This window comes from Chaetodon trifascialis, chromosome 19 (assembly GCF_039877785.1).
Source record: "Chaetodon trifascialis isolate fChaTrf1 chromosome 19, fChaTrf1.hap1, whole genome shotgun sequence".
NCBI lineage: Eukaryota > Metazoa > Chordata > Actinopteri > Chaetodontiformes > Chaetodontidae > Chaetodon > Chaetodon trifascialis.
In genome coordinates this window covers 22,367,518-22,392,497 of record NC_092074.1, presented here as the reverse complement: position 1 = coordinate 22,392,497, position 24,980 = coordinate 22,367,518, and the positions used below count along the sequence as shown (strand labels likewise).

The 24,980-nt window shown below is 49.2% G+C and overlaps 3 protein-coding genes across 4 annotated transcripts in view; 2 read left to right on the top strand and 1 right to left on the bottom strand.

The window, feature by feature from the left end:
- galnt14 (UDP-N-acetyl-alpha-D-galactosamine:polypeptide N-acetylgalactosaminyltransferase 14 (GalNAc-T14)) overlaps positions 1-10,143 on the top strand; it is a 121,023-nt gene extending 110,880 nt beyond the window's left edge. The window contains exons 14-15 of the mRNA XM_070986693.1: positions 4,357-4,476; positions 8,594-10,143. Of these exons, the coding sequence (XP_070842794.1) occupies positions 4,357-4,476; positions 8,594-8,752 (279 nt within the window). The 3' untranslated portion in view covers positions 8,753-10,143. The remainder of the gene's footprint in view (positions 1-4,356; positions 4,477-8,593) is intronic.
- The window catches only part of LOC139347268 (uncharacterized), a 233,030-nt gene that overhangs the window by 177,783 nt on the left and 30,267 nt on the right, over positions 1-24,980 (bottom strand). The window lies entirely within an intron of this gene.
- On the top strand, positions 11,101-18,535 carry angel2 (angel homolog 2 (Drosophila)). Of its 2 annotated transcripts, none has more exons than XM_070988176.1 (9): positions 11,101-11,332; positions 12,757-13,709; positions 13,933-14,150; positions 14,490-14,559; positions 14,814-15,244; positions 15,422-15,557; positions 16,467-16,527; positions 16,838-16,968; positions 17,240-18,535. In XM_070988176.1, exons 2-9 carry the CDS (start codon positions 12,764-12,766, stop codon positions 17,401-17,403), a joined length of 2,157 nt encoding a protein of 718 aa, XP_070844277.1. In that variant the 5' UTR covers positions 11,101-11,332; positions 12,757-12,763; the 3' UTR covers positions 17,404-18,535. The 2 variants fall into 2 exon arrangements, with proteins under 2 accessions (XP_070844277.1, XP_070844276.1); XM_070988175.1 differs by having other exon boundaries at positions 11,111-11,332; positions 16,464-16,527.

Below are 24,980 nucleotides of genomic sequence, written 5' to 3'. Positions count from 1 at the left end.
AATATTTGTACCTTTCATGCCCAGAAGTGTTCAGTATTCAGTTTGTGTTGCACCGCAGGCGACAGAGCATCTGTGAGAGTGAGCCGGCCAGTTTCTGCCAATTAAAAACATAGATTTATATAGAGAAAAGCAAATTTGCATTTATACTATGAAAAAATACCTTCAGTGCTTTTTCTTTTTTCAAAATGACCAGAAACAGGAGTGTAGAAAACACTGTTAGTAATATTGGAGTGTGTGCTTGTGTGCGTGCATGCGGGTGTGTGTGTGTGTGTGTGTGTGTGTGTGTGTGTGTGTGTGTGTGTGTGCGTGCGTGTGCGCGTGTGCGTGTGTGTGTGTGTGTGTGTGTGGGTGTGTGTGTGTGTGTGCGTGCATGTGGGTGTGGGTGTGTGTGTGTGTGTGTGTGTGTGTGTGTGTGTGCGTGCGCGCGCGCGTGCGTGCGTGCGTGCGTGCGTGTGTGTGTGTGCGTGTGTGTTCTGCCTTCTCTCTGCCATAATTAATACCCGTAGGATTCTCATTATTCCTTGTTTAGAGTGAGTGTGGAGGCTGTGATCCGCTCTAACAAGCCGCCTCGCAGAGCGCCAACATGTCAGTGGCTGAAACGCCCGAAGGCCGAGGCGAGCCCGTGACTGGAGGGCTGCTGGTTTAATCCCTGAACTCGCAGGGAAAGCGCTGGTGTGTGTGTGTCTGCGTGCGTGTGTGCGTGCGTGTGTGTGTGAAGGAAGCCTCTTAATGGCTGTTTGTTGCCGTTTGCCGGCCTGGTTTGAACCAGCGGCTCTCAGGTGGGAATGTTTCTCAACATCAACCATTAAATTCATTTTTCTCTGTCAGTTTCTCCCTGAAAAGTGTCAAGGAAACAGTTTTTTCTCCGGCCATATTATCTAAAACCCAAAGTAAGAGCGCTCGAGCAGTGGTAATAATCCCTCAGTGCTTCATAAAGGTGTGTGCAGAGCTGCAGTAATTACAGTCGATCACATTAAACCAGGAGTCTTGTCTCCACACGTTAGCTTTGGTAAAGCTGCTCCAACAAGAGCCAGGTCTTCAAAACTGTAACAAGCTGAATAACATACTCTGTAGCTTCAAAGAGACTTGATCTTCATCATACTGAGACACGTCCAGCGGCTGCACCAGAGTCTAATAGCAGAACAGGTGTAAATGATGTGCTGTGAACATGAAGATTGTGGTTTCAGTCTCTGAGAAACAAAGAGAGGATTTAGCAGCACGGGCAGGAATCAATAGCAGGAGAGGAGAGGCCGATGAGTGAACCCGGAGCAGCAGGAAGTGACCGCTCGTCACGTCAGTCATCGAGGGCTCAAACGTATTCCACTGGGAATGTACAATGAAGCAGAGCAACGGCGTGAAAAACGACCCACTGAGCCTCGAACGCATCGTCCTGATGCAGCGAGTGCAAAGCATGACGCTGTGCTTCTGTCAGCTCAGCTTCCTCTCAACAATAAGCTTACGTTCACATGTTTGGAGGCAGGGCTGCAGCCGTCGACATTATTCTTTGTTTCTACGCATTATTTCTCCGGGGAACACGTCTGCTGAGCGAGCTCGCTCTCAGCTCTGACCTGCTTCACGTTGAACCGGCAGCTCGCTCACCTGCAGAGCTCAAACTGATCACGCTCAGTGATCCGTCCTCTCTGAGAGCGCTGTTTACAGCATGGTTTCACCCGAGGACAGTAAAGACAGCAGCAGAAAGGAGAAGATGGACAGGGAGCAGGAACAGGATAAAGTTAAAAAAAAGTTTCTGCGGAAGCAGGACTCAGATTCCCTGATATTACAGAGCAAAGTGACCAAATATATGTCTGAATTTGTTTCTAATCATGTCTGTAAGAAATGCATGAAGCACATCTTGACGTGAACAGAAAAGATCTAATGATTATTAAAATAAAATATATATAATAAATGCTGATTATCTGGACATATTTAAATGTATAGAGGAAGACTTTCTCATGAGCTCGTGTACGTTTCTCAGCATGTGACGGCCTCAGCGTCGCCTTCTGGCGCCTGAAGGGTTGACGGGGTCTCGGGTGCAGCTGTGGACGCAGCAGCTGAACCCTGGGAGGCTCCAGCAGAGAGGATATATGGAGCTACAGCACCGATTAACCTCCGATGTCGTTCTCTCTGCTGCAGCTCAATAAATCAATCAAACGGTGAAATAAACCCTGCAGCGCTGAGTTACTCAGGAGAAAAGTCCAGACATGATGGAGCTGCTTTGAAAAGACCTCCACCGTCCCTCACCGACCGACTCCCCCTCCGTTAACTCATACAGGCCGACGTGCAGCAGGACGATCACTAACGACTCGCTGAAGACGCAGCCATACGTCTCTTAACAAAGCACCAATAAGACATTTTGAAGAAAGTTTTCAGGTGAAAATCAAAATCCTGCAACATGAAAATAATCCAGTACATGTCCTGCATCTAACGTGTCACTTCAGTAGAAGTACTTTTAGTAAAATGTATGAAAAAGACGTCCTCATACCTCAGGAAGACGCTGTTTACTGCTGCTCTTTCTGTAGCTGTAGCTAATGTAAGCCATTTTGTCGACTGTTGGTTCAGTCAGAAACACCATGTTCTAGAAACTCAGCGTGTTTTCTGTGTTCAGTCGTTAAAGTAAATAAGAAATAAAGCTGTCAAATACATGGAATGCAGTGAAAGTACAGCAGTTCTGTCTCAAAGATGTCTTTCAGGACGTTAGCTTCTTAAATTTGACGCTGTCTCACATCAATGCGTCTTTGATTTCAGTCTTTAATGATTTAATAAAACTGAGAAAGGACAATCATATCAGTGTGTGTGTGTGTGTGTGTGTGTGTGTGTGTGTGTGTGTGTGTGTGTGCACGTGTGTGTGTGTGTGTATGATGTGATTCACTTTGATGTGACCTTTATGCTGTGTGTGTCCTGAGGTTGAGAAAACCTTAAGCACGCACGCACGCACGCACGCACGCACGCACGCACGCACGCACGCACGCACGCACGCACGCACGCACGCACGCAGCAGCTGTGGACAGGTTGGATTTATTGTAGATCCTGTGAGCTGCTACAATAACCCTGACCTAGTTACACATTCTGTGTGTGTGTGTGTGTGTGTGTGTGTGTGTGTGTGTGTGTGTGTGTGTGTGTGTGTGTGTGTGTGTGTGTGTGCGCGCATGTTTGTTTCTCCGTGGTCATTAATACATCAGGGTGTGTTAGAACCTCGACCTGCTTAGTATTTGCTGCCTGTAACAATGTGTGTGTGTGTGTGGGTGTGTGTGTGTGTGTGTGTGTGTGTGTGTGTGTGTGTGTGTGTGTGTGTGTGTGTGTGTGTGTTGTGCTTCTACATCCTCACACACTGCACGCTGTCTGTGTGACATGAAGAGCTTTCAGCAGTTAAAATCTTTGATTGCTCGTCTCCACTTTGCTCTTCGCCCTCCTTTGTGAACATTAGTGTAACAGTCTGACTGGGGGGGCGCCGCCCCAAAAACCTGGTCCTGAGTAAGAACTCGGGACCTTTGATGGGTTCTTGAGGAAAGCAGCGAGTGAGATGAGCCGAGCAGAAAATCAGATTTTGGTGTAATTTATGATGCAGCCTCTCCTCTGCTCTGTCAGATCAACTGTTGGGTGTGAATAAAGAAACAGGACGAGTCATTTCAGTGTAAAACTATCTGCTGCCGTCTGTGTCATTCTGCACGTTCGTTCATAAATAAACGAATGTCTCGTTTCAGGTCGTGGCTCCTCAAAACTGTTTCTGTCCTCCAAACCTGCGGATGTTAACTGGACCTTTTCAGTTTTAGTGATTTATGTTTTAACGACACTGAACGTACCAACGTTCACTCGCAGGTCTGAGATGATTCAGCTGCTGCCCTCCGTCAGAGGAAGTGTTCAGACCTTTCACTGGTGTCAGTCTAATTAGTGGTGCATTATGGGAAGCCTTTGCTCACTGCGTCAGGATACAGTGATGTTTTAGACATTAGTGTTTGGGGACAACATGACAGCTCCTGTGTGCAAAAGGCCATGAAGAAGTCCAGGCCAGGATGAGCCAGACCCCGATCAGTGCTGGACCTCAGCGGTGGGACCTGCTGGGAGGCCTGAGGCCAGAGGGGTGGAGGCTGACGTAGCAGCAGGTTCAGGCTCGCGGTTCAGGAACGAGACAGAATTGTGTCCAAATAGTAAATGAGCTCGTTAGTGCAGAGGACAGGTAACGTGCTGCTCTGAACGAGTGGGAACATGATGGAGACAAACAGGAAAGCACCAATAAAGTGAAATTGACCAAATGTCTCTTCTCCCAGCAGCCCTCGAACACGTCAGACAGGCGGATGACAAACGTTTGAAGCACTGAGAAGCTAAAAAAGCTCCTGTTTTTTGTGTGTGTGTCTGCAGGAGTGGGTGTACACTCACGGGCAGCAGATCCGACAGCAGCAGCACTGTCTGTCTCTGTCCACCACCTTCCCCGCCTCCCAGGTCCTGCTGCTGCCCTGCAACATGGCCGACGGCAAGCAGGTCTGCGCACGCACACACACACACACGCATGCACGCACACAGGCACACACACACACACACACACACACACACTTCTCAGGTGGTGTGTCACCTGCAGGCGAGTCACTACTGAACATCATATGGCTGATAAATTAATCTAAATGTTAATTAATCTAAAGCTCAATTTGTCTAAAGATGATCGTTACACACACGCATGCACACGCACACACGTTGACGCTGCAGGGGAGGATGCTTGACACTTTTTCGGACAGGCAGCTTGAAACACTGTGAACACACACACACACACACACACACACACACACACACACACACACTTGTCATTACCTGACCACTGGGCACCTTGACGGCATCCCAGAAGCCCCTGCAGCAGAGAACAACCTGACAACCAATAAATCACCTGAGAGAGGGAGAGAGGGAGAGGGGGGGCAGAGACAGAAGGAGAGGGAGGCATGAGGGAGAAGGAGGAGAGGAGTAGCTGAAGATTAGCTCATTACTCCTCACCAACTGTTCGCTCTGCGCCTCAGAATGGAGAAATGTGTGTGTGTTCGTCTGAGGAGTGTGTGCGTGTTTACACACACCTGTTTGTGTCGTCGTCGTGTATTATTTTATCTATGACTCATCGCTGATGGGCGAGAAGCCAGAAAGGAAGAAAGAAATGAGAAAGTCTTGAAGAAACTGGCTGATAATGCGTCACACAGGGCGTCATTTCCGCCCCCGAACGCCCAGCAGCACGCCGCCGCGACCTCAGAGTGAAGCACGAAGACGCAGGAGACGTCTGGCACTGTGGACGTCCGCTCAGTGCCACTTCACCTGAAGAGGAGAATAGTGAGACTGAGGATATTTCTGTGCCCCTGTGGCAGCAGCAACACCACAGAAGAAGACGTGCTGCTGCCACCTAGACAGGAAGTGGACGAGGGAGGGAATCAGGAGAACAATTAGGATGGCGGTGGGTTCAGTGCCAGCGTTTGTCTGGCAGAGTGGAAAGAAAGGGAGGAGAGCAGGAGGTGTGAAGGAAGGAGGAAAGAAAGAAAGGGAGGAGAGCAGGAGGTGTGAAGGAAGGAGGAAAGAAAGAAAGGGAGGAAGGAAGGAAGGGAGGAGGAAAGGAAGTAAGAAAGGAAGGGAGGGATAGAATGAGAGGGAGATGATGAAGGGAAAGAAATGCAGAGGCAGAAAGAGCTGAGATGTGAGGGAGGTTACACACACACACACACACACACACACACACACACACACACACACACACACACACACACACACACACGCACAGAGACACAGACTGGTGTTATATAGCAGGAGACTCAGTTCAGTCCTGTTCAGATAGACTGTTAAATTAACTGACTAGAAAAACTGTAGCACACACACACACACACGCACGCACGCACACACACACACACACACACTTGGATTTGTGTGTGTTTCATTTTAGCTGAGCCACTGGAGCGCATCACTGTCATGTAACTGAAACTGGTAAACCTTTGTACCAACACACACACACACACACGCACACACACACAGTGTTGTTACATGTCCCAGTCGGGTGTGTGCGTGCGTGTGTGTGTGTGGAGGCAGGAAGTAGACCGATGATAGCTAATTAGAAGAAAGATCCAGTGGAGACACAAAGCCCAGATCTGACTGGTAGAGAGACACTGACACACACTGTGTGTGTGTGGGGGTGGGGGGGTGGGGGGGGGGGTGTAGAGGCACTGAGAATGACAGAAAAGGAGGCAAGAGAACTAAACAGACCACGACAGAGACAAAGAGGGACTGAAGACAACGACGAGGGGACGAAACGCAGCCGGTGTCCATTAAAGCAGCCCACAGTCTGTCACCTCCACCTCAGTCAGGTCATCCAACCACACCCTCCATCCTCAGAGCCTCGACGGACAGACGCGTCACCGACAGACAGACTGGACACATCAGGACATCGTCCCTTCAAAGCCTGCGGTCTTTCTGATGAGACAGCAGGCAGATCTGGGATCAGAAGTGTCAACAAAGGTGGCAGCACAGAGCATGTAGGCAGAACAAGTATGTGAGAGACGGCCAAGACGCTCAGACGTGCTGGACGTCTCCAGGTGTCTCACTGCAGAAGAGCTTAATTCACAGGACGACAAGTCGACTGTGTCAGATGTTCTTAACGAGATGAAAACTGAAAAGTAACGGCAGGAACCATGTCCACTGCTGGGACTGTGTCCTATGTCCTGCTGACATCACATCTGTCTCAGTGATCTGATGGTGTCAGACGAATTCAGTCCAACACTGGACTAAACTCATCTTCAGTCCTCTGGGAATGACTTTTCAGCATTCGATTGGACGTCTCTCATGCTGCTGTCAGAGGGAGCGAGGACACTCCAGGAGTCCTAAACACAGACAGAAGACAGCATTTTATTGGACGAGGGAGAGTCCAGCTCCTGAGCGATCAGCTGGTCTGCAGAGAACGGGCGGCCGTGCTAATGCTAATGCTAATGCTAATGCTAACACTAGATGAGCGTGGACGGAGAGCAGAGCTTCTGTTCAAAACACCAGAGTCTGGAACCAGTCAGACTTTGATCTGAAACCAGTCAGACTTTGACCTGGAACCAGTCAGACTTTGACCTGGAACCAGTCAGACTTTGATCTGAAACCAGTCAGACTTGGATCTGGAGGTTTTTCCAGTTCGTGACGAGCAGAGACGAACAGGAAGTCATCAGGATGTGTTTAAAACCGATCCGTCCTCAAATCAGACCTCTGAACACCTCCAGAGGGGGACCCCCCCCCCCCCCCCCCCCCGTGGATGGCCTGAGCCCAGTGCATCATGGGATAGACCCCCGTCAGCAGAGACGTGTGGAGAGACTCGGTGTGTGTGCAGAGCAGTGTTGTTCTCTCCGCCAGCTGCAGCAGTCAGTAACGAGGTGAATACTAATTGATTTACTTTTAATTATCCTCCTTTTTTTTTCAATTAAAAAGCTCCGCGGCCCGACGCTGCGCCGTGATGAGGGTGTCATCTCGACAACGCAGCAATAACCCACAATGCAACTCTGCAGAACAAAGCCTGTGTGTGTGTGTGTGTGTGTGTGTGTGTTGTTACAAGGCCTTATGAGATCAAGATACATGACAGAGATACAATTCACAGGCCCAGCAAACACAACATGTCCGCTCGCTGCCAATACACAAAGCACACCAAGATAGAAACACACACACACACACACACACACACACACACACACACACACACACACACACAGATTGTTTTTCTCACTTGTCCCCCTCCTCCCCTCCTTCTCACCCACCCCCCCACCCCATGACTGGCTTTCAGACCCACAGCTGGATAAAAGCCTCTTCTCATGTCTGATCATATCTGCAGCTTTGTTTCTCCAGCTAAAGAATCCAGCTATGAATAATACACACACACACACACACACACTTTAGTGCTTAGGATGACCCTCCTCAGCCCCTCACTCACCCTGACACTAAACTCAGTCTGAGCCACCAAACGGCCCTCTGAAGGTGAGGACCCTCCTCACTGCTGAGGTGTACCACTTGAAGTGGTTCTCACAAAGATAGATGGACCAGTACAGCCTTTCACACACACACACACACACACACACACACACACACACACACACACACACACACACACACACACACACTCTGCAAAGTGTCTGGCCAGAAAACCACTGGATCAAAGCAAAAAGTGAGGAGGGGGCTCCATCTAGTGGTGACTGCTGGGAATCACCAGTTTGAGGTTTTCTCCCTCAGCTGTGGTGGTCGTAGTATTAGAGTAGTATACAGTATTCGTTGTACTGCACGCAGTTCTTTATCTACATCTGACGTATGTTGTCACACACTGTCATAACGCCGCCGTGGCTCTGCCGGCTCATTTGCCACCTCAGCCGTGGAGATTCGCGGTAGGAGGACTCGACATACGCGTGTCCTCGTGGTCACGCCCTGCTGCACCTGCCCTGCAGAGCGCGACTCAGGACCCTTTCAGAGGCTGCAGGTTTCAGCATCAGTGCGACCCTTCGAGCAGTGAAACCTGCTTTCATGCAGCAGATTCTCCTCCTGTTAGAATCAGGGACCACTGACCTTTTGGAAAATGTCTGTTTAATGTTAACGTTTCTGTTTTTTTGGCCGTTTCCAGCGGTGGCAGAAGTCCGGGACGCACCTGGAGCACCTGGTCTCCAGGTTCTGCCTGGACTCGGAGATGGCTCTGGACGGGATGGACTCCTCTCGGATGCTGGTCATCAGTCCCTGTGAACTGAGCGCGTACACACAGAGGTGGGAGGTCCCCTTCTCCTGACCCCGAGCCCCCTGACCTCTCACCTCCCGAGACCCCGCCCCGTCACCCCTTCACAGCCTCAAAGATCTGGACAGGGACGGCTGCTCGGACAGAGACGTGCACGAGCGTGTCGAGGTCATGTCACTGTCATGAGGAGGAGCGTCAGACACGTCTGCTTAAGTTTAAAATGTGGACACTTATGGCTGAAGGTTGAAGACTGGAACCAAGTGCACCTTAGACCCTGAGCTGTCGAGACCGGACGTGGACAGAACTTCTCAAAGAATGTGTCTTTTGCAGTGAAAGTGTGTGTTTTCACGGATGAATCTGGGAGTTAAAACCAAGCACAACCTGCGTTTTCGGTTGACTTTGTCAAACTTTGTCTCGCTGTCTTCGCTGTCGTCGACCAGCAGTGAAACGTCTTTGAAGCTGACCGGCTGCTTTTGGTTTCGTCTTGTTTTTAAGTGAACTGAAGCATGAACACAATCTGTTTTGTATCTTCTTGCTCTAAATTTCCAGATTATTGCTGATAACTTGATAAATAACTCATAATCCCAGCTCACTCGTGTTTTGAACCTTGGACCTGTTTCATCAGAGTCTCTGAATAACTGCAGAGTAAAACCGCAAATCTGGAAAAAAAAAAAGACTCTTCGTCTCTAATTTAAGCTTTAACTCAGTGGCCGCTGACAGAACCAAAAGGTGTGACAGGTGAGTCCTCGCTTCAGAGATGTCCACACAGCTGATGTGTTCAACGCCTCCTGCAGCAGAAGAAGAAATGAGGAGACACAGAGGAGGAGATTTTAGAAGAAAGTAGCAAAGACAGATGTCAGGACAGAGGAGGACAAGACGAGGGACATGGACAGAAAAGGGCTTCAGGTGTACAAAGAGACAAACAGGCACAATGAGGAGCAACAGCACAGTTCATCTGCTGGGGGGGGGTGGGGGAGTCCGTGAAGTGCTGCTGTGCATGAGAGAGTTTTTCTACACAAGTTTCACTTGTCTTTTTTTTTTCACGTTATCTTCATCAAACTGGGGAAAAGCTTTATCACTCTGTTCTGTCCCGTCCGTCCGTCCCGATGACGCTCGTTAGCTTCCTTCTGCTCTTTGGGAGCTTCGTGTCGCTCACAGAGGAGATTTTAACTGATGGTTCACTGTTTGATGGACGAACTGATCGAACCAAACAACTCCAGTTAGCTACAGATGTTCACGTTACCTTCTCTGAACCTCCATCATCATCATCATCATCATCATCATCATCATCATCATCATCATCAAATGGAAGCAAGTTCAGCAGAAACTTTCCTGTTTCACCTCCTCGGCTGCATCTCTTTGATATTGTTTCACTCCTGAATAAAGGTTTTATAAAGGCTGTTTCTCTTTCACTGGAGCTGCTGTGATGTTTACACACACACTCACACACACACACACACACACACACACACACACACTCTCACTCTCTCTATTTGAAATCAATAAACCAAAAGTTAAAATGCGTATTGATTTGTTTATGTTTTAATATCATATAATAACACCTTTTTTTCATTACTCCTCTTTGCTTCGACTCCACTACATTTAATTGACAATATTAGTTTATTCGTTCATTTCCTAAATACAAAATATTATCAACTAATAACTGAAGAGGTGTTATTATAGATTAAGCTCCCGGCAGAAATGAGCTCCAGCTGCAACATCACTGATGCTTCTGCGTGAATTAATTATGATCCAATGATTATAGTTCAGTGTAAATTATTCTGCATCATTCAGCATGAGCGCTTTTATTTTTGCAGCAGTGGAAGGAAGGAAGGGAGGCACGGCTCAACATTAAGGCAGCTGAGAGCTTTAAAGCCTGAAACATGAAGGACTGAGTGTGTTCAAGCTGCTGCTGTTAATGCTCTTTGTACTAGTTTTTACTGTCAGGTTAAGCTTTGATCACGAGGGAACTGCGTGATGCAAGTTATCGTGTGGTTTACTGTTAAACTGGTCTGAGCTCAGCTGTGAAGTCAGACAGTTCAGCTGCTGCAAAATGATTTTTACTGCTGATGTCAGTGAGTCAGCATCTCCAGCCTCTGACCAGTGAAAGCTGCAGAGAAAGAGATGACTGCTGCACGTCGATTCAGTGCTTTGTGGTTTGATAGCAGAACTTTTCTGAGCTGTTCGGCTGGTTCAGACGTGAGTAAACCTCTGGGTTCATGATCCCTATGGTGGAAATCACATCTCACTCAAGGAGTGTTTTATAGGGATGCGTGAGGATTTACATCTGAATAATCTGATCTCAGCGGTGCAGCAACGAAAGAAAACGAACCCAAAGAGGCAGAAAATATGGAAAGTTCAGCAGATTGAGGCATAATGTACTGAAGGGAGGGGGGCTGGGCACACACACACGGAGAGAGGGAGCGTGAGTGAGAGTATAGAGGACCCCCGTCTTCCCTCAGACCACCGCTCCTCTCGAGCCACACAGCGGATCATCAGTCCGCTCCAAACAGCTTCACTTCGGCTTTGAACTACACGGAATCAGGACAAATGTCACACAGCAGAAGCTGACAGCTTGTCTCCTCAACCCGCTGCTCACGGCACCGCTGTCCTTAAGAAGAGGCTCGCCTTTACGTAAGTACGATGACCTTTTTCTTTCGCCATTATTACTTTCTCGACTGCTCCTGGGGAAAAGACTCCCTCGTGTACGAGCTCAATCTAATTCGTGGTTTTGTGGGAAATCGTCGTAACACTGATTATCACGAACGCTATGTAAGAAATCGTGACATTTCTCGACGCTCTGGATGAAAAATAACAGCCATGAACGACGTTTCCAGTCGGGCTTTAGTTCGCGCCGTACCGACGTGGTTGTAGTCCGCTCACTGGTTCATGTCATAACATCTAAAGCGAGGAAACGGAACAGAAAGACTCCAAGTTCCAGCGAGAGGAGCGGAGGCGAGCCGTGGTGCTGCTTTTAGGCACTCAAGGAAATTTGGGGGTTTAAAATTTGTCACCCAGCTACAATGACGACCCATAGATAGAGAGGTAAACTGGTAAATAGAGACGTTTATTTCACTTCACTGTTAGGATTCGTCGTGTTGCACGAGTATCAAAAAATTGTCTAAGCAGCCCGTTTGATACCTGCGTCATTACTCTGCCCCTCAACTCCCACTTGAAACACTATTTTACTGTAAATTCCGAAAACCCGCGTTTAGACAGGGGACTTGAAGGCATCATATATTTCCACGGCGCTTACGTTTGACGTAAGCGTTGACGTCTGATGACGCAAACCTGCGACTTGTTTTGGATGCAGTTGAAACACAAGCCGGTTTAAAACATCGACAATGTTTGCTGATAATAATTTCGTGTTATGTATCAGCTTCCGAACCGAAACGTAAACGATGTCAGAGAGAAGTAAGTTCACGTGAGCTAGCTAGAAAAGATTAAAAGATAATGAATGTTTGAGCGGAGTTCATATCAGTGAGGCTAATAACGGCTAACGCTAACATTCGATATCTGATTGAGGCTTTTAAAACAACAAACGCCTCCGTTTCAGCTTTTAACAGCAGCATTTATTTAAAACGTAACGTTATCTCTCAAAAGAGTTTTGTTCTTTGGTTGTCTGCCATGTTTATGCAGCGAAATTCACATTTAAAATGAATTTAAAGCTTGGTCAAAGGTCTCAGAGGGTTTTTAAATGTTAAACCGCACTTAGAAGCTAGCTAGCAGCTAATTTAGTTAACTTTGGCTGCTTTTATTTTAGTGTTTATTGCGTTTTCAGCTGTCATGAGCTGTGACACCAACTGGAGAAACCGTTAATACGTTACAGAGAAACACAGATAATAAATAAATGGAGTTTAGCAGACAATAAAAGCTGAGTTGAGAAGCTGTTTCCACGTAATGTTTCACGTTTGTGCTTGAAAAAAAGTCTAATCAGTTAATCAGTCATCAGAATAGTTGCTGATATGTTTAAGATTGATCATATAATCGTTTCAGCTCCTCATGTTGACTCCTCTTTCTGTTTATCAGCTCTAATGTCTCCCTTTGTCTCCCTCCAGCCACCCCATGTTCCTCCGCCAGCTGAGCTCCTCCAGCTCCTCCTTCCTTCCCCGCAGCCGCCCCCCTCTCCGCAGGGCCGGCTTCAGGAGCAGCAGTGCCTCCTCCTCCTCCTACCTCCTCCATTTCATCCCTGCTCCTCCTCCATGGTGGTCACTGCGGGGATTTCCCCCCTGGCCTCCTCGACTCCCCCGTCCAGCAGCCCGTCAGGTCTTCTCTGGTAGGACGTCACACCCTCGGAGCATCAACCCCGGTAACTGTGGCGGTAGTTGGCGTTCGTTCTGCACCTCCACCGGCCTCATGATGGAGCAGCCCATCAGAGACAGAGGGCCTCCTCACAAACGGAGGAAGAGTGCAGAGGAGAAGAGGAGCGGCGAAGAAAGGGAAGGACACAGAGGAGCAGCAGGGGCGACAGGAGGCAAAGATGGAGGCTCCAAAAGGGAACACCATCACCCAGAATCCAGCACAGAGAGTCGCCCTCAACCGAACCACCGCTTCAAAGATGGAGGTCGAGCTGGAAAAGATGTTGGCAGGGAAAACAGCAGAGATAAAGAAAGGACTAAAACTACGGACAAAGACAGACAAAGAAAAGACAGCACCGGTCGAGATGAAACCCCAAATCGAGGGAGGAGCGCACATCAGCAAGGAGCAAACAGAGATCCACAGCCTGCAAGGTCGAGGACTCAAACCCCAAAGTCAAAACCAGAACAGGACAGAGTTCCCATCCTGACACCCAACCCCTGGTTTAAAGAGCAGGGAGCCGACGAGAGGAAGACGAAAGGACCAGGGGGGCCGTTAAGGGACAGAGGGAGAGATGGGGACCAGTGGACGGGGCTCCTCTCCCAGCCCCGTGGCCCCACAAACCCCTGGCAGGTGGCCGGAGCCAACAGGCAGCCTCCTCCACCGGGAACCTGCCAGCCCGTCAGACAGCAGGAAGACCCAAAACCTCTGAAGTGTAAGTTAAAATGCATATTTAATCCATTAACTGAGATTTATTTCACAGATCAGACATCAGATTTAGTACATCTGTTGTAAAGTTCTTCTTCTTGGCGCGTTCAAGGATGTTCTGACAGGCAACATGTCCGAGCATTTGACTGGAATATCATGTCATCAGCCTGGACACTCAGCGTCCACTCTGAGGCCTCAACTCTTTGTCCTTCCTCCCTCGTCCCGCTCAGGTCTTCAGAGACACTGGGAGACATCTGCCTACAGTACTGACATCCAGCCACCAGGAGACAGCACGGCTTTTGACTTCACAGTGATGTCCTACAACATCCTGTCTCAGGAGCTGCTGCAGGACAACGCCTACCTGTACCGACACTGTGACCCCGGCGTCCTGCCCTGGGACCACCGGCTGCCCAACCTGCTGGCTGAAATCCAGCAGTACAACGCTGATGTGAGTGGACCGACCACCAGAGCAGGCGGCGGGAGACATGATTCAAAATGATGGACGGTGTGTGCTCGAAAGTATGTGGACACTTGAGTGTGCGGTCGTTGTTCCATCCTAAATTTTAAAAAATTAAAACCTGCTCTCTGGGATGCAGGATCGGTTCATCCCAGAGGTTTAGGGTGGGCTCTCTGCAGACCAGTTCTCCCACACCGAACTGGGAAAACCGTTTCTTAGTGCATGATGAAACAGGAAATGTGTGATCAGGATGTCCACATACTTTTGGCCACAAACTGTCTGAACCTTATTGTTAATGATCTGAAGACCTGATGGAAAATCTCTTTCTAGATCCTTTGTCTGCAAGAAGTCCAGCAGGACCACTATGAAAACCAGATCAAACCAGCACTGCAGGAGCTAGGTGTGTTTCTGTGTGTGTGTGTGTGTGTGTGTGTGTGTGTGTGTGTGTGTGTGTGTGTGTGTGTGTGTGTGTGTGTGTGTGTGTGTGTGTGTGTGTGTGTGTGTGTGTTTTTGTGTGTTTGCAGTGAATGTGTTTTCTTTGTGAAATGATGAAGTTTGTGTGTTTTCTCCTTTTTTGTATTCATTTGTATGTTCCTGTCCTGTGTGTGTGTGTGTGTGTGTGTGTGTGTGTGTGTGTGTGTGTGTGTGTTTTAGGTTACCACTGTGAGTACAAGAAGCGAACAGGAACCAAACCAGACGGTTGTGCTGTCATCTTTAAATCCTCCCGCCTGTCGCTCCTTTCCTCCAATCCCGTTGAGTTTTTCCGCCCTGGCGACGCCCTCCTCGACCGGGACAACGTGGGATTGGTTGTGCTGCTGCGACCCAACGACGCTGTGGGCCAGTCGGATCTCTCCACCGTCATCTGCGTGGCCAACACTCACCTCCTCTACAACCCTCGCCGCGGCGACATCAAGCTGGCACAGCTGGCGATCCTACTGGCCGAGATCAGCCGGCTGTCCCGCCTCCCGGACGGGTCGACCAATCCGGTCGTGCTGTGTGGGGATTTTAACTCCACGCCCTGGAGTCCGCTGTACAGCTTTCTGACCACGGGCTGTCTGGACTACAGAGGGCTGCAGATCGGCACGGTGAGTCGAACGCGTCTGTGCTGAAACAGTTCGACGCTGTTGTTTGTTTGTCAGCTGACAGGTGTGAGCCTGCTGCCATTGGCTGACAGACTACACTTCATTTCGACGGCTTTCCCGGCCCTCGCCGTGACCGTGAGGCACTGACGCGGAACGGCGAATGTTCATGTGTGTTCGCAGGTGTCCGGGCAGGAGACCAGTCCCAGAGGTCAGCGTCTGCTCACGTCCCCGATCTGGTCTCACAGTTTGGGAATCGACTCTAAGTGTCAGTACAAGAAGAAGCCCGCCGCTGAGTCCCCCCCCAGCAGCCCGACAGGTGCTGAGCTGAGCTCACCGTCCAAAACCTGTTTACACTCAGTCCTTTAAATGTGGTCGATTCATGTTCAGTTCACTTTGTTTCACTCTGACGTGTTTCACTTGTTTAGTTTCAGTGTCTGCGCTTTGTTTTCAGCTGAAACACCTGATTTGATTTGACAAAGTTTTCTTACAAAATAATAATAGTAATAATAATCGCTCTCCCCCCGTCTCCCTCTCTCTCTCTCTCTCCCTCTCTCCGTCCCTCTCTCCGTCCCTCTCTCTCCCCTCTCTCCCTCTCTCTCTCCCTCTCTCCCCTCTCTCCCTCTCTCCCTCCCTCTTCCCTCTCTCTCTCTCTCTCCCCTCTCTCTCCCTCTCTCCGTCCCTCTCTTTCCCCTCTCTCCCTCTCTCCCTCCCTCTTCCCTCTCTCTCTCTCTCCCTCTCTCCCTCTCTCCCTCTCCTCTCTCTCCCTCTCTCTCTCCCTCTCTCCCCTCTCTCCCTCTCTCCCTCCCTCTTCCCTCTCTCTCTCTCTCTCTCTCTCCTCTCTCTCCCCCTCTCCCCTCTCTCTCTCCCCTCTCTCTCCCTCCCTCTCTCCCCTGTCTCTCTCCCTCCCCCCCTCTCTCTCCCCTCTCTCCTTCTCTCTCTCTCCCCCCTCTCTCTCTCCCTCTCTCCCCCCTCTCTCCTCTCTCTCCCTCTCTCCCTCTCACTCCCTCTCTCCCCCCCTCTCTCTCCCCTCTCTCTCCCCTCTCTTCCTCTCACTCCCTCTCTCTCCCCTCTCTCCCCTCTCTCCCCTCTCTCCCTCCCTCTCTCTCCCCTCTCCCTTCCTCTCTCCCTCTCTCTCTCTCTCCTTCTCTCTCGCTCCCTCTCTCCCCCCTCTCTCTCTCCCTCTCTCCCCTCTCCCTCCCTCTCTCCCCCCTCTCTAACCCAGTAGAAGGAGCGATCTCTGATCTGTCTGTGGAGGATCTTTCCACCAAAGCTGTTGATGCTTTCAGGTACGATCTCTCTTTCCATCTCTTCCTTCATTCCTCTCGAAGTTGTGAAGCTGTTGTTGAATGCTCGTGTGTGTGTGTGTGTGTGTGTGTGTGTGTGTGTGTGTGTGTGTGTGTGTGTGTGTGTGTGTCTGTGTCTGTGTGTGTCTGTGTGTGTCTGTGTGTCTGTGTGTCTGTGTGTGTGTGTGTGTGTGTGTGTGTCTGTGTGTGTGTGTGTGTGTCTGTGTGTGTGTGTGTGTGTGTGTGTGTGTGTGTGTGTCTGTGTGTGTGTGTCTGCGTGTGTCTGTCTGTGTGTGTGTGTGTGTGTGTTCAGAGCGAGGATCGAGCATGTCCTGAAGCTGCAGTCGTCCTATCAGCACCGCCTGATGCCTGACGGGAGACCTGAGATCACCACCTGTCACTCCCGCACAGCCATGACTGTGGATTACATCCTGTACACCCCAGGTACTGACGCACACGCGCACACACACACACACACACACACACACACACACACACACACACACACACACACACACACACACACACACACACACACACACACACACACACACACACACACACTCATTTCCTTGAGGCTTTCCCTGAAAATGTGTCCTCATAAGGAAGTCATTTTTTCCTCTTTTCATTACCTTTCTCCCCTCTGTCTTCTCTCTTCCCTCCCTCGTTTCCCTCTCCTCCCTCCCTCTCTCCTTCTCCCCCCCTCCGTTAAAAGACTCCGTCACACCTCCTTCACTTCCTGGTGGGTGGGGCCTCGATCTGCTGGGCAGGCTGTCGCTGGTCGGCCAGTCGGAGCTGGAGGAAGTCAAAGGCCTGCCCAATCGGTGTCACTCGTCCGATCACCTCCCTCTTCTCGCTCGCTTCCGTTTCCGGCGCTGACCCGGGGGGGTCGCTGGACAGCCAATCAGAGCAGCTCTCAGCCTCCACTGCTGACAGCGAGCTCAGGGAAGACGGGAGTGTTTAAACTCGATCAAACACGGAGAATAATCAAAGCTAAGCTACAGACGGCACACAAGCTGCCTGGAAGAAAGACTAAAGTCAGAAGAGACCTGATCCCTGAAAAACTGTAAAATCCTGAAAACAGTTAAATAATCAAAACTCAACGTGACGTCAGGAACATACAAACTAAAAATACAAATACTTGAATGCAGCATGTCCAGGTGTTTGAGCCTTTGTTGAAAGTTTTAAATCGTTTTTTAACAGTTTTAACAGGTCGAGTGTCTAATTTTCGGATCATCTTCAGGACGGTGATGTCAAACATTCAGACTTCCTGTTGTCAGGCTGACGGCAGGAACCAAAACCACACTCAGATGTTCTTTATGTCATTGTGACACGTTTGATCACTGGAGGCACTGAGGCTTGTTTAGCTTTAGCTTTAGCTTTAGTTAGCTTCAGCTGTACAAGCGTCAGTCATTCCTCCACCAACGCTCACGGTCTTAACTGTTCCTGCTGCTGAGACGTTCAACACGTCCGCTTGGACTGAAAACTGTTTAGTTTCCAGATGCGAATCTACGAAGTGACAGATTTTAAATCTGCGTTTGAAGAATGAACATTATGAGTTTTAGTGCTGCTGATGAGGATGATGATGAAGTACTTGATAACTTTGCTGATGGTGATGGAGGCGCGGCGCCGCTGACGTCACCCTGCAGCCACTTTTACTGTTTACGAGCAGTTTGGAGAAAAACCCTGAATCACCAATGTACTGTACGGTGCAGCACACCGAGGAAAGTGTTCAAAAACATTTAGAACATGAGTGAATCTGCTCCTTTAAAGGTTCAGACGAGGAACAGTTGGAGTCTGTTAATATAAACATATGAAACATGAAGGGAAATCTCTTCCGTTATTTATGCTAAAAATCAAAGTTTAGTTTCTGACGGTTTGCTGTCAGTCGGGGTTACTATGGTTCAGACTTATTGATCATCAGCAGAAAACGGACTGGATCTATTTTTCTAACACTTTGGACGGAGACTGCTTGTTTATATTGACTGTAAATAAAGGATTTGTTGTTTTTACGCGTTGTCATCAGTGTTTATGTCGTTTGCTGATTTTCCAGGAGTTTTCTTTGTCTGTCGCGTCTTCGCTGTGTGTGCGTCGGCTGTAGAACGCGCTCTCATTGGCTGTTTGTCGTGCAGGGAGTCGACAGTTTGTCGTCTTCAGTCTGATGGGAGAGGTAATGTGTTTTAACTCATGTTCAGGCGTCATGGCGCCGCTGGTGTTTGTGTTCAGCTGTAAATGAAGTGGCTGAATTTTCTGTTTCCAAACAGGACGTTTTCACATCTCAGTCAAACAGGTTCCACGTTTTAAGCCACTTTGTGTGTGTGTGTGTGTGTGTGTGTGTGTGTGTGTGTGTGTGTGTGTGTGTGTGTGTGTGTGTGTGTGTGTGTGTGTGTGTGTGTGTGTGTGTGTGTGTGTGTGTGTGTGTGTGTGTGACAGATGGCTGCTCCGTTCACCTCGGCTCTCCCCTCACAAACACTGTGCAGGACTCAGACTCTTGGTATTCAGCCCGTCGCTCTGCACTGCAGCAAGGCGCTCGGCCGGATCTCAACAGGCTTCGCTGAGTCCCTCGTGGCTGTTCTGCGGCCGGATTTCAATACCTTTGCTGCCGTCATCCCCATTCGCAGGACGTAACTCTAATGAGGAACTCAGTGTGATGTTTTCCTGCACAGTTTGTAAAATTTAGACTCCTAAACGTTGAAAATAAAGCAGACAGAGGGAAATAATAAGAAGCCGTGCTGAAAGTCTTTTAGTCCAGACTGAAGGGAGGAATCACAGAAGTTTGTTTGACCCTCAAAGTCCATTTACTGGCTTTTCATGGTGCTTTTAGCAGCATCTCATAGTCTTCCTCAGTAGATGAAGATTGCTGCTGAACATGGCCGTACTTAGATTTCACTGACTGCAGTGTCTAAGTCGCCTTTTCATTTTCAGCTTTTCCAAACTGACGTTTGCTTTTGTGCTGCTGTTCATATTATTTTGTCCACCTCCTGCTGTGTGTTAGTCTCTTGTGGTTTTACCGCAGAGTGTGTGTCTGCAGTGTGTGTCTGCAGAGTGTGTGTCTGCAGTGTGTGTCTGCAGAGCGTGTGTCTGCAGTGTGTGTCTGCAGTGTGTGTGTCTGCAGAGCGTGTGTCTGCAGTGTGTGTCTGCAGTGTGTGTCTGCAGTGTGTGTGTCTGCAGTGTGTGTCTGCAGTGTGTGTCTGCAGAGCGTGTGTCTGCAGAGTGTGTGTCTGCAGAGTGTGTCTGCAGAGCGTGTGTCTGCAGAGTGTGTCTGCAGAGCGTGTGTCTGCAGTGTGTGTCTGCAGAGTGTGTCTGCAGAGTGTGTCTGCAGTGTGTGTCTGCAGAGTGTGTCTGCAGTGTGTGTCTGCAGAGCGTGTGTCTGCAGAGTGTGTCTGCAGAGCGTGTGTCTGCAGTGTGTGTCTGCAGAGTGTGTCTGCAGTGTGTGTCTGCAGAGCGTGTGTCTGCAGTGTGTGTCTGCAGAGTGTGTGTCTGCAGAGTGTGTCTGCAGAGCGTGTGTCTGCAGTGTGTGTCTGCAGAGTGTGTCTGCAGTGTGTGTCTGCAGAGCGTGTGTCTGCAGTGTGTGTCTGCAGAGTGTGTGTCTGCAGAGTGTGTCTGCAGAGCGTGTGTCTGCAGAGTGTGTCTGCAGTGTGTGTCTGCAGAGTGTGTGTCTGCAGTGTGTGTCTGCAGAGTGTGTCTGCAGTGTGTGTCTGCAGTGTGTGTGTCTGCAGTGTGTGTCTGCAGAGTGTGTGTCTGCAGAGTGTGTGTCTGCAGTGTGTGTCTGCAGAGGAAACAGCCTCGCCGTCCCGTCTGTGAGCTGTAGATGGCAGCAGAGCGCTGTGTGGTGACCAGTGAGCTCCATGAACGGACGCTGATCGTTCAAATCTGAAAGTTTGGAGAATAACGACTGTTGGAACACGTGGATGAGGAGTGAGGAGGTGGAGGACGCTGCAGTAGTGGACGGAGGCGCTTCTGTGGGTGTTCGGGTCTCATTCTGCGTTGTGATCCTCTGAATCTGGACTGGACGAGGTTCAGGATCTCTGTCACTGATGCCGGTCTCTTCTCAGCCCACCTGGACGAGGACGCAGGTATGACCTTAATGCTGTCTCTTTGTCCAGCTCATTGGCTCATCAGCGTCTGTTGGTGAACCTCTGCTGATCAGAAGGTCGGCGGTTCGATCCCCGCCCCTCGCTGGCTTCATGCTGAGTGAGTGGGCAGATGCTGAGCTGTGCTTGGACCTGGTCCGTGTCTTCATGTCTTCTGTCCACAAGCAGCGAGGACGGACAGGTGGTGGTGGGGTCACTAGACCTGATTATGGGCGTGGCTGCTTTGAGTGACAGCTAGCCTCACGGAGGTGAACACCATGTTTCATACAGTCTGTGATTTTCGCTTTACCTCTTCAGCTTGTGACGTACAGGTGCGCTCATCCCACTGTGACATCACCGGTGGGTGTGGCCACAGGTGTCGAGTGTGTTAAGCTTTTGTTCCTGGATGGTCAGCTGAGTCAAACTCCAGTGTCTTTCGCTCTCAGGCTCGATGTGAGGTGGAAAGTGAGGCGATCGTCACAGCAGAGGGGAGGTGAAAATGCACACACACACACACACACACACACACACACACACACACACACACACACACACACACACACACACTCTCACACACACACACACACACACACACACACACACACACACACACTCACATACACACAGCGAGGTGAGCCTTCCAATCCCTAAACTGCTGAATAAATGAGAAATGAAGGATTATTTCTATAAATCTGCTGCCTCCATGAGCCACACACACACACACGCGCACACGCACGCACACACACACACACACACACACACACACACACACACACACACTCACACGCGCAGCTGCAGTGGAACGTAAGCAGATTACTTTATCAGGCTGTGTGTGTGTGTGTGTGTGTGTGTGCGTGTGTGCGTGCGTGCGTGCGTGTGTGTGTGTGTGTGCAGCACTGTCATCCAAAGAGGAATTCAAACAGTAGATCTCGTGCAGCTTCCTCGTGCTCCTCCTCCTCCTCCTCCTCTTCCTCGTCGCTCTTCATATTCAGACCGCTCGTCATTACGGCCTCTGATTGGCTGCTGAACTGTTCCAGCTGACTTCCTGTTTTACCTTCAGCACGCTTCCCCTGATTGATGATGTAATATTTTATCAATATTACACTGAAATGAATAAAAGTACACAACCACGATGTAAAAATCCTGAATTCAGACTTTTTATATTAGTAAATTATACTGAGAGGTACTTTACAGTAAAAGTACTTCATGGTTGCCTCAGGTATTTGTAGCTGCTCTGCTTCATGTACAGTAATCGATCAAATATCAATGAGTTTTAAAACGTCTGATATTATCAGCCTACATTAGCCCACATTAGTTTTTTAAAATGAAGACAAAACCTTTTTTAAAAAGGGTCCTTTGAATTTGTTTAGAGATTTATGAGCTCGGTAGAACATTTCAGAGTGTAGAAATAAACTTTAAAACAACTAAAACCTCAAATATATCAGAATTTAATAAAAAATATCAGTCCTGGCTGATTAACATGTATTCAGGTATATTTTGCAAAATAAACATCTTGCAAAGTAGCTGCAGTCAACATTGATGAAAGTATGAGTACTTGAAAAATACATGTGATGTATTTATACCTGACAGGTGAGAGAGGAAGAGGAGCGCGCAGGTACAAACATAGATCATTTATTAAAAGAGCAACATGCTGCTACAGTCCATAAAAACAGCTGCTGTCACTTACACCGATGCTAATAACGACTGAGGGTCACATGATCGCCACGATGCGTCGTCACAGGATACGAAACCACGGCACGCAGGAGAGTGTGTGTGTGTGTGTGTGTGTGTGTGTGTGTGTGTGTGTGTGTGTGTGTGTGTGTGTGTGTGTGTGTGTCAGCGTGTCAGCTCTTCAGGGCTCTGCAGTGTTTCCACACATGAAACCCGTCAGTCCCGTCAATGAGCTCTGCTGGATCATTAAAACGCTGGCTGGATCCTGTTACAGTGGTTTGGGGTTCGATTCCCGCTCTCTTTCTCACACACACACACACACACACACACACACACACACACACACACACACGAAACCAGATTTGTGCTCGTCTTGTGCTGTGCTGACGGTCCGTTTGTCCTTCGCAGCAACGTTGAAGAGCAGAACATGTTTTCAGAGCACGTTGGAAGAGGAACAGGAAGAGCTGCTGTGAGTGATGAAAAGCTCCCACCTCATTGGTTAATACAACTGTGACAGATAGAACTTCTTTTTTGCACAATGCGCACGAGTGACGCCTCCGAACAGCTCACCAAAGACTCATATTTAAGTGATGGGATTAAAGCGGCTCTGGAGGCATGTGGCTCTGAATGTGGCTTTAAGGAGGAAAACATGATTGAATCGTCAGTTCAGCACAAATGCAGAGCTTTTCTTTTTCTGTCCAGCAAAAAACTAGAATTTCATTATATCATTGTACAACTTTTTAAGTGATTAGAGACCCTGTTTGATGGTCGGCTGTGGGGAGAGTTTAAAGGACACCAGGCGGCGCAGAATGACACTGATCGTTAAAACGCAAAGCAAAGTGTCTGATTTCAGAACGGCACGTTTTACAGTGAGAGGGAAGAGGCGTCAGCACTTTGGAAACAAATCAAAGGCCATCACAAAGACCATCGAGTACAATCAAGAAACCAAAGCAACAGATTCCAGAAGTCAAACACAAACCCAGAAAAACAAACATTCAGTCAGAGAAACTGTCCGTCACTGGAGTCTCGACTGACTCAGCTCAGGTTGGACCTTCGACCTTCTGACAGTCCGTCAGGTAGTTTCTCACTGTTGTCGGGTAAAATCCCAGAACTGCAGTTTTATCAACTTTAGGTCCTTGAGTCTCCATTTGTGAAGCTCCAAAAATACAAGATGTCTTTCCTGAAGAAAGTACTCCAACATGTCTTCACATGAAACTGCGTCAGTTCGACAGGAAACGCTCCACAAGCAGAGCGGCGTTGTGCTTCTTCTTCTACCGAACATCCAGCCTGGAGGAACATCAGCTCTGAACCTTCAACACAGACGTGAACAGGCGGAGCTGGAGATGTGGTCAGAGCTCCGTCTCTCAGCACCTTGAACCAGGTTCGATCTGCACAGAAGAAAGCTGGAGGTCAAGCTGCAAACACCTTCCTCCTCCGTCGTTCAAGCTGTGGAAGACTGTGATTGAAACGCGGCGCGTGCATAGCTCGGACAAAGTGTTCAGCTGGCAGCAAAATGCACTCGTTCTGCAGAAGACACCGAGAAACATTCAAAGAAAAGTCAGCAAACAATCAAAAGACCAGATTCAGGGACGAGCCTCCTGAAATCCGCCTGATGTGACCAAAACAGAAGTAAAACGTGTTTCCCGAAATTTTGGATACGTAAGATCATCTTTGCTCCGTTTGATGTGAAGTTAAAGCTGCAGGATTCACTTTCAGCCGGCTCTCGTTTATCCTCGACGCTGAACGGACGTGTTGAGTTAATCTTTGTGCAGATCTGAAGCTTTTGTTTCCAGCCACGTTTGATTCGGACGCCGTCTTTCGTTCGAGCTTAGCGTGCGGCCTCCAGCGCGTCTTTCACACTTGGTGCTTTCTCGTTGCCAAAGCTGTCGAGTCGCCAGCAGCAGCTTCACTGAACAAAGACAATATTTGTGCTTGATTTTGGGGAAAACAGTGTTTTGTTTTGAATTCGTGGATTTAAACTCCCTGTAGATGCCCTTGAGTAACCCCTGATTCTGTGAGTGGAGCTGGTCTGGGGTCAGTGCTGGAGGCCTGCGGTCGTACTGACCAAACGTTCTCTGGATGCCGCTCTGACAGCGTCTGCTCTGAGCTCAGCGCTCTGAACCCTGCGGCTCTGATATGTTTCTGAGTGCCAAACTGGACTCGAGCGATGTGAGAGTTCAAGCTTCTCAGCTGTGATTCGTTGAAGGCCTCAACAGGACAATCCGAAAACCAATCAAGTCCAAGCCTGACTGGACTTTCTGGGCCGTCCTTATGATACATCACGCGTGCGAGCGTGAAGCGAGCGTGCAGCGCTGAACGGACTCTCGTAGGCCACGTGGTACCGAAGCTTCAGAGCGACGCGATTCGTCGAGCTGCTCCGAGAACTTCGTGGTTTCTTCATTTCCCCCCCAAAGAACTGAAAACATGAGCGACTGAAAGACGTAAACACTTTGACACGAAGCAGAGCACATTCCTGCTTTCAGGGCGTTGAACCAAAAAGAGATAAAAACAGAGAATCTGATGAACAAAAGGATTTTTGAGCCCTGGAGGGCGCCGACCCCGCGGCCTCGATCAGGCCGTTACATCCCCGCCACAGAAATCTGTCTGAAATGAGGCTTTTGTTCGCTCTGCCAACAACATCTGCCTTCACTCCTCGTTCGTCTGAGTGGACAAACTGTGGCTGAACTGGGACCAGCTGAACGTTTTAGGCTC

Excerpts from the sequence above, each read along its gene's own strand:
- angel2 (XM_070988175.1), top strand. The coding sequence starts at position 12,764 with ATGTTCCTCCGCCAGCTGAGCTCCTCCAGCTCCTCCTTCCTTCCCCGC. Across the intron at positions 14,151-14,489 it reads TCCAGCAGTACAACGCTGAT|ATCCTTTGTCTGCAAGAAGT; the intron begins GTGAGTGGACCG and ends ATCTCTTTCTAG. Across the intron at positions 15,558-16,463 it reads CCCCCCCAGCAGCCCGACAG|TAGAAGGAGCGATCTCTGAT; the intron begins GTGCTGAGCTGA and ends TCTCTAACCCAG.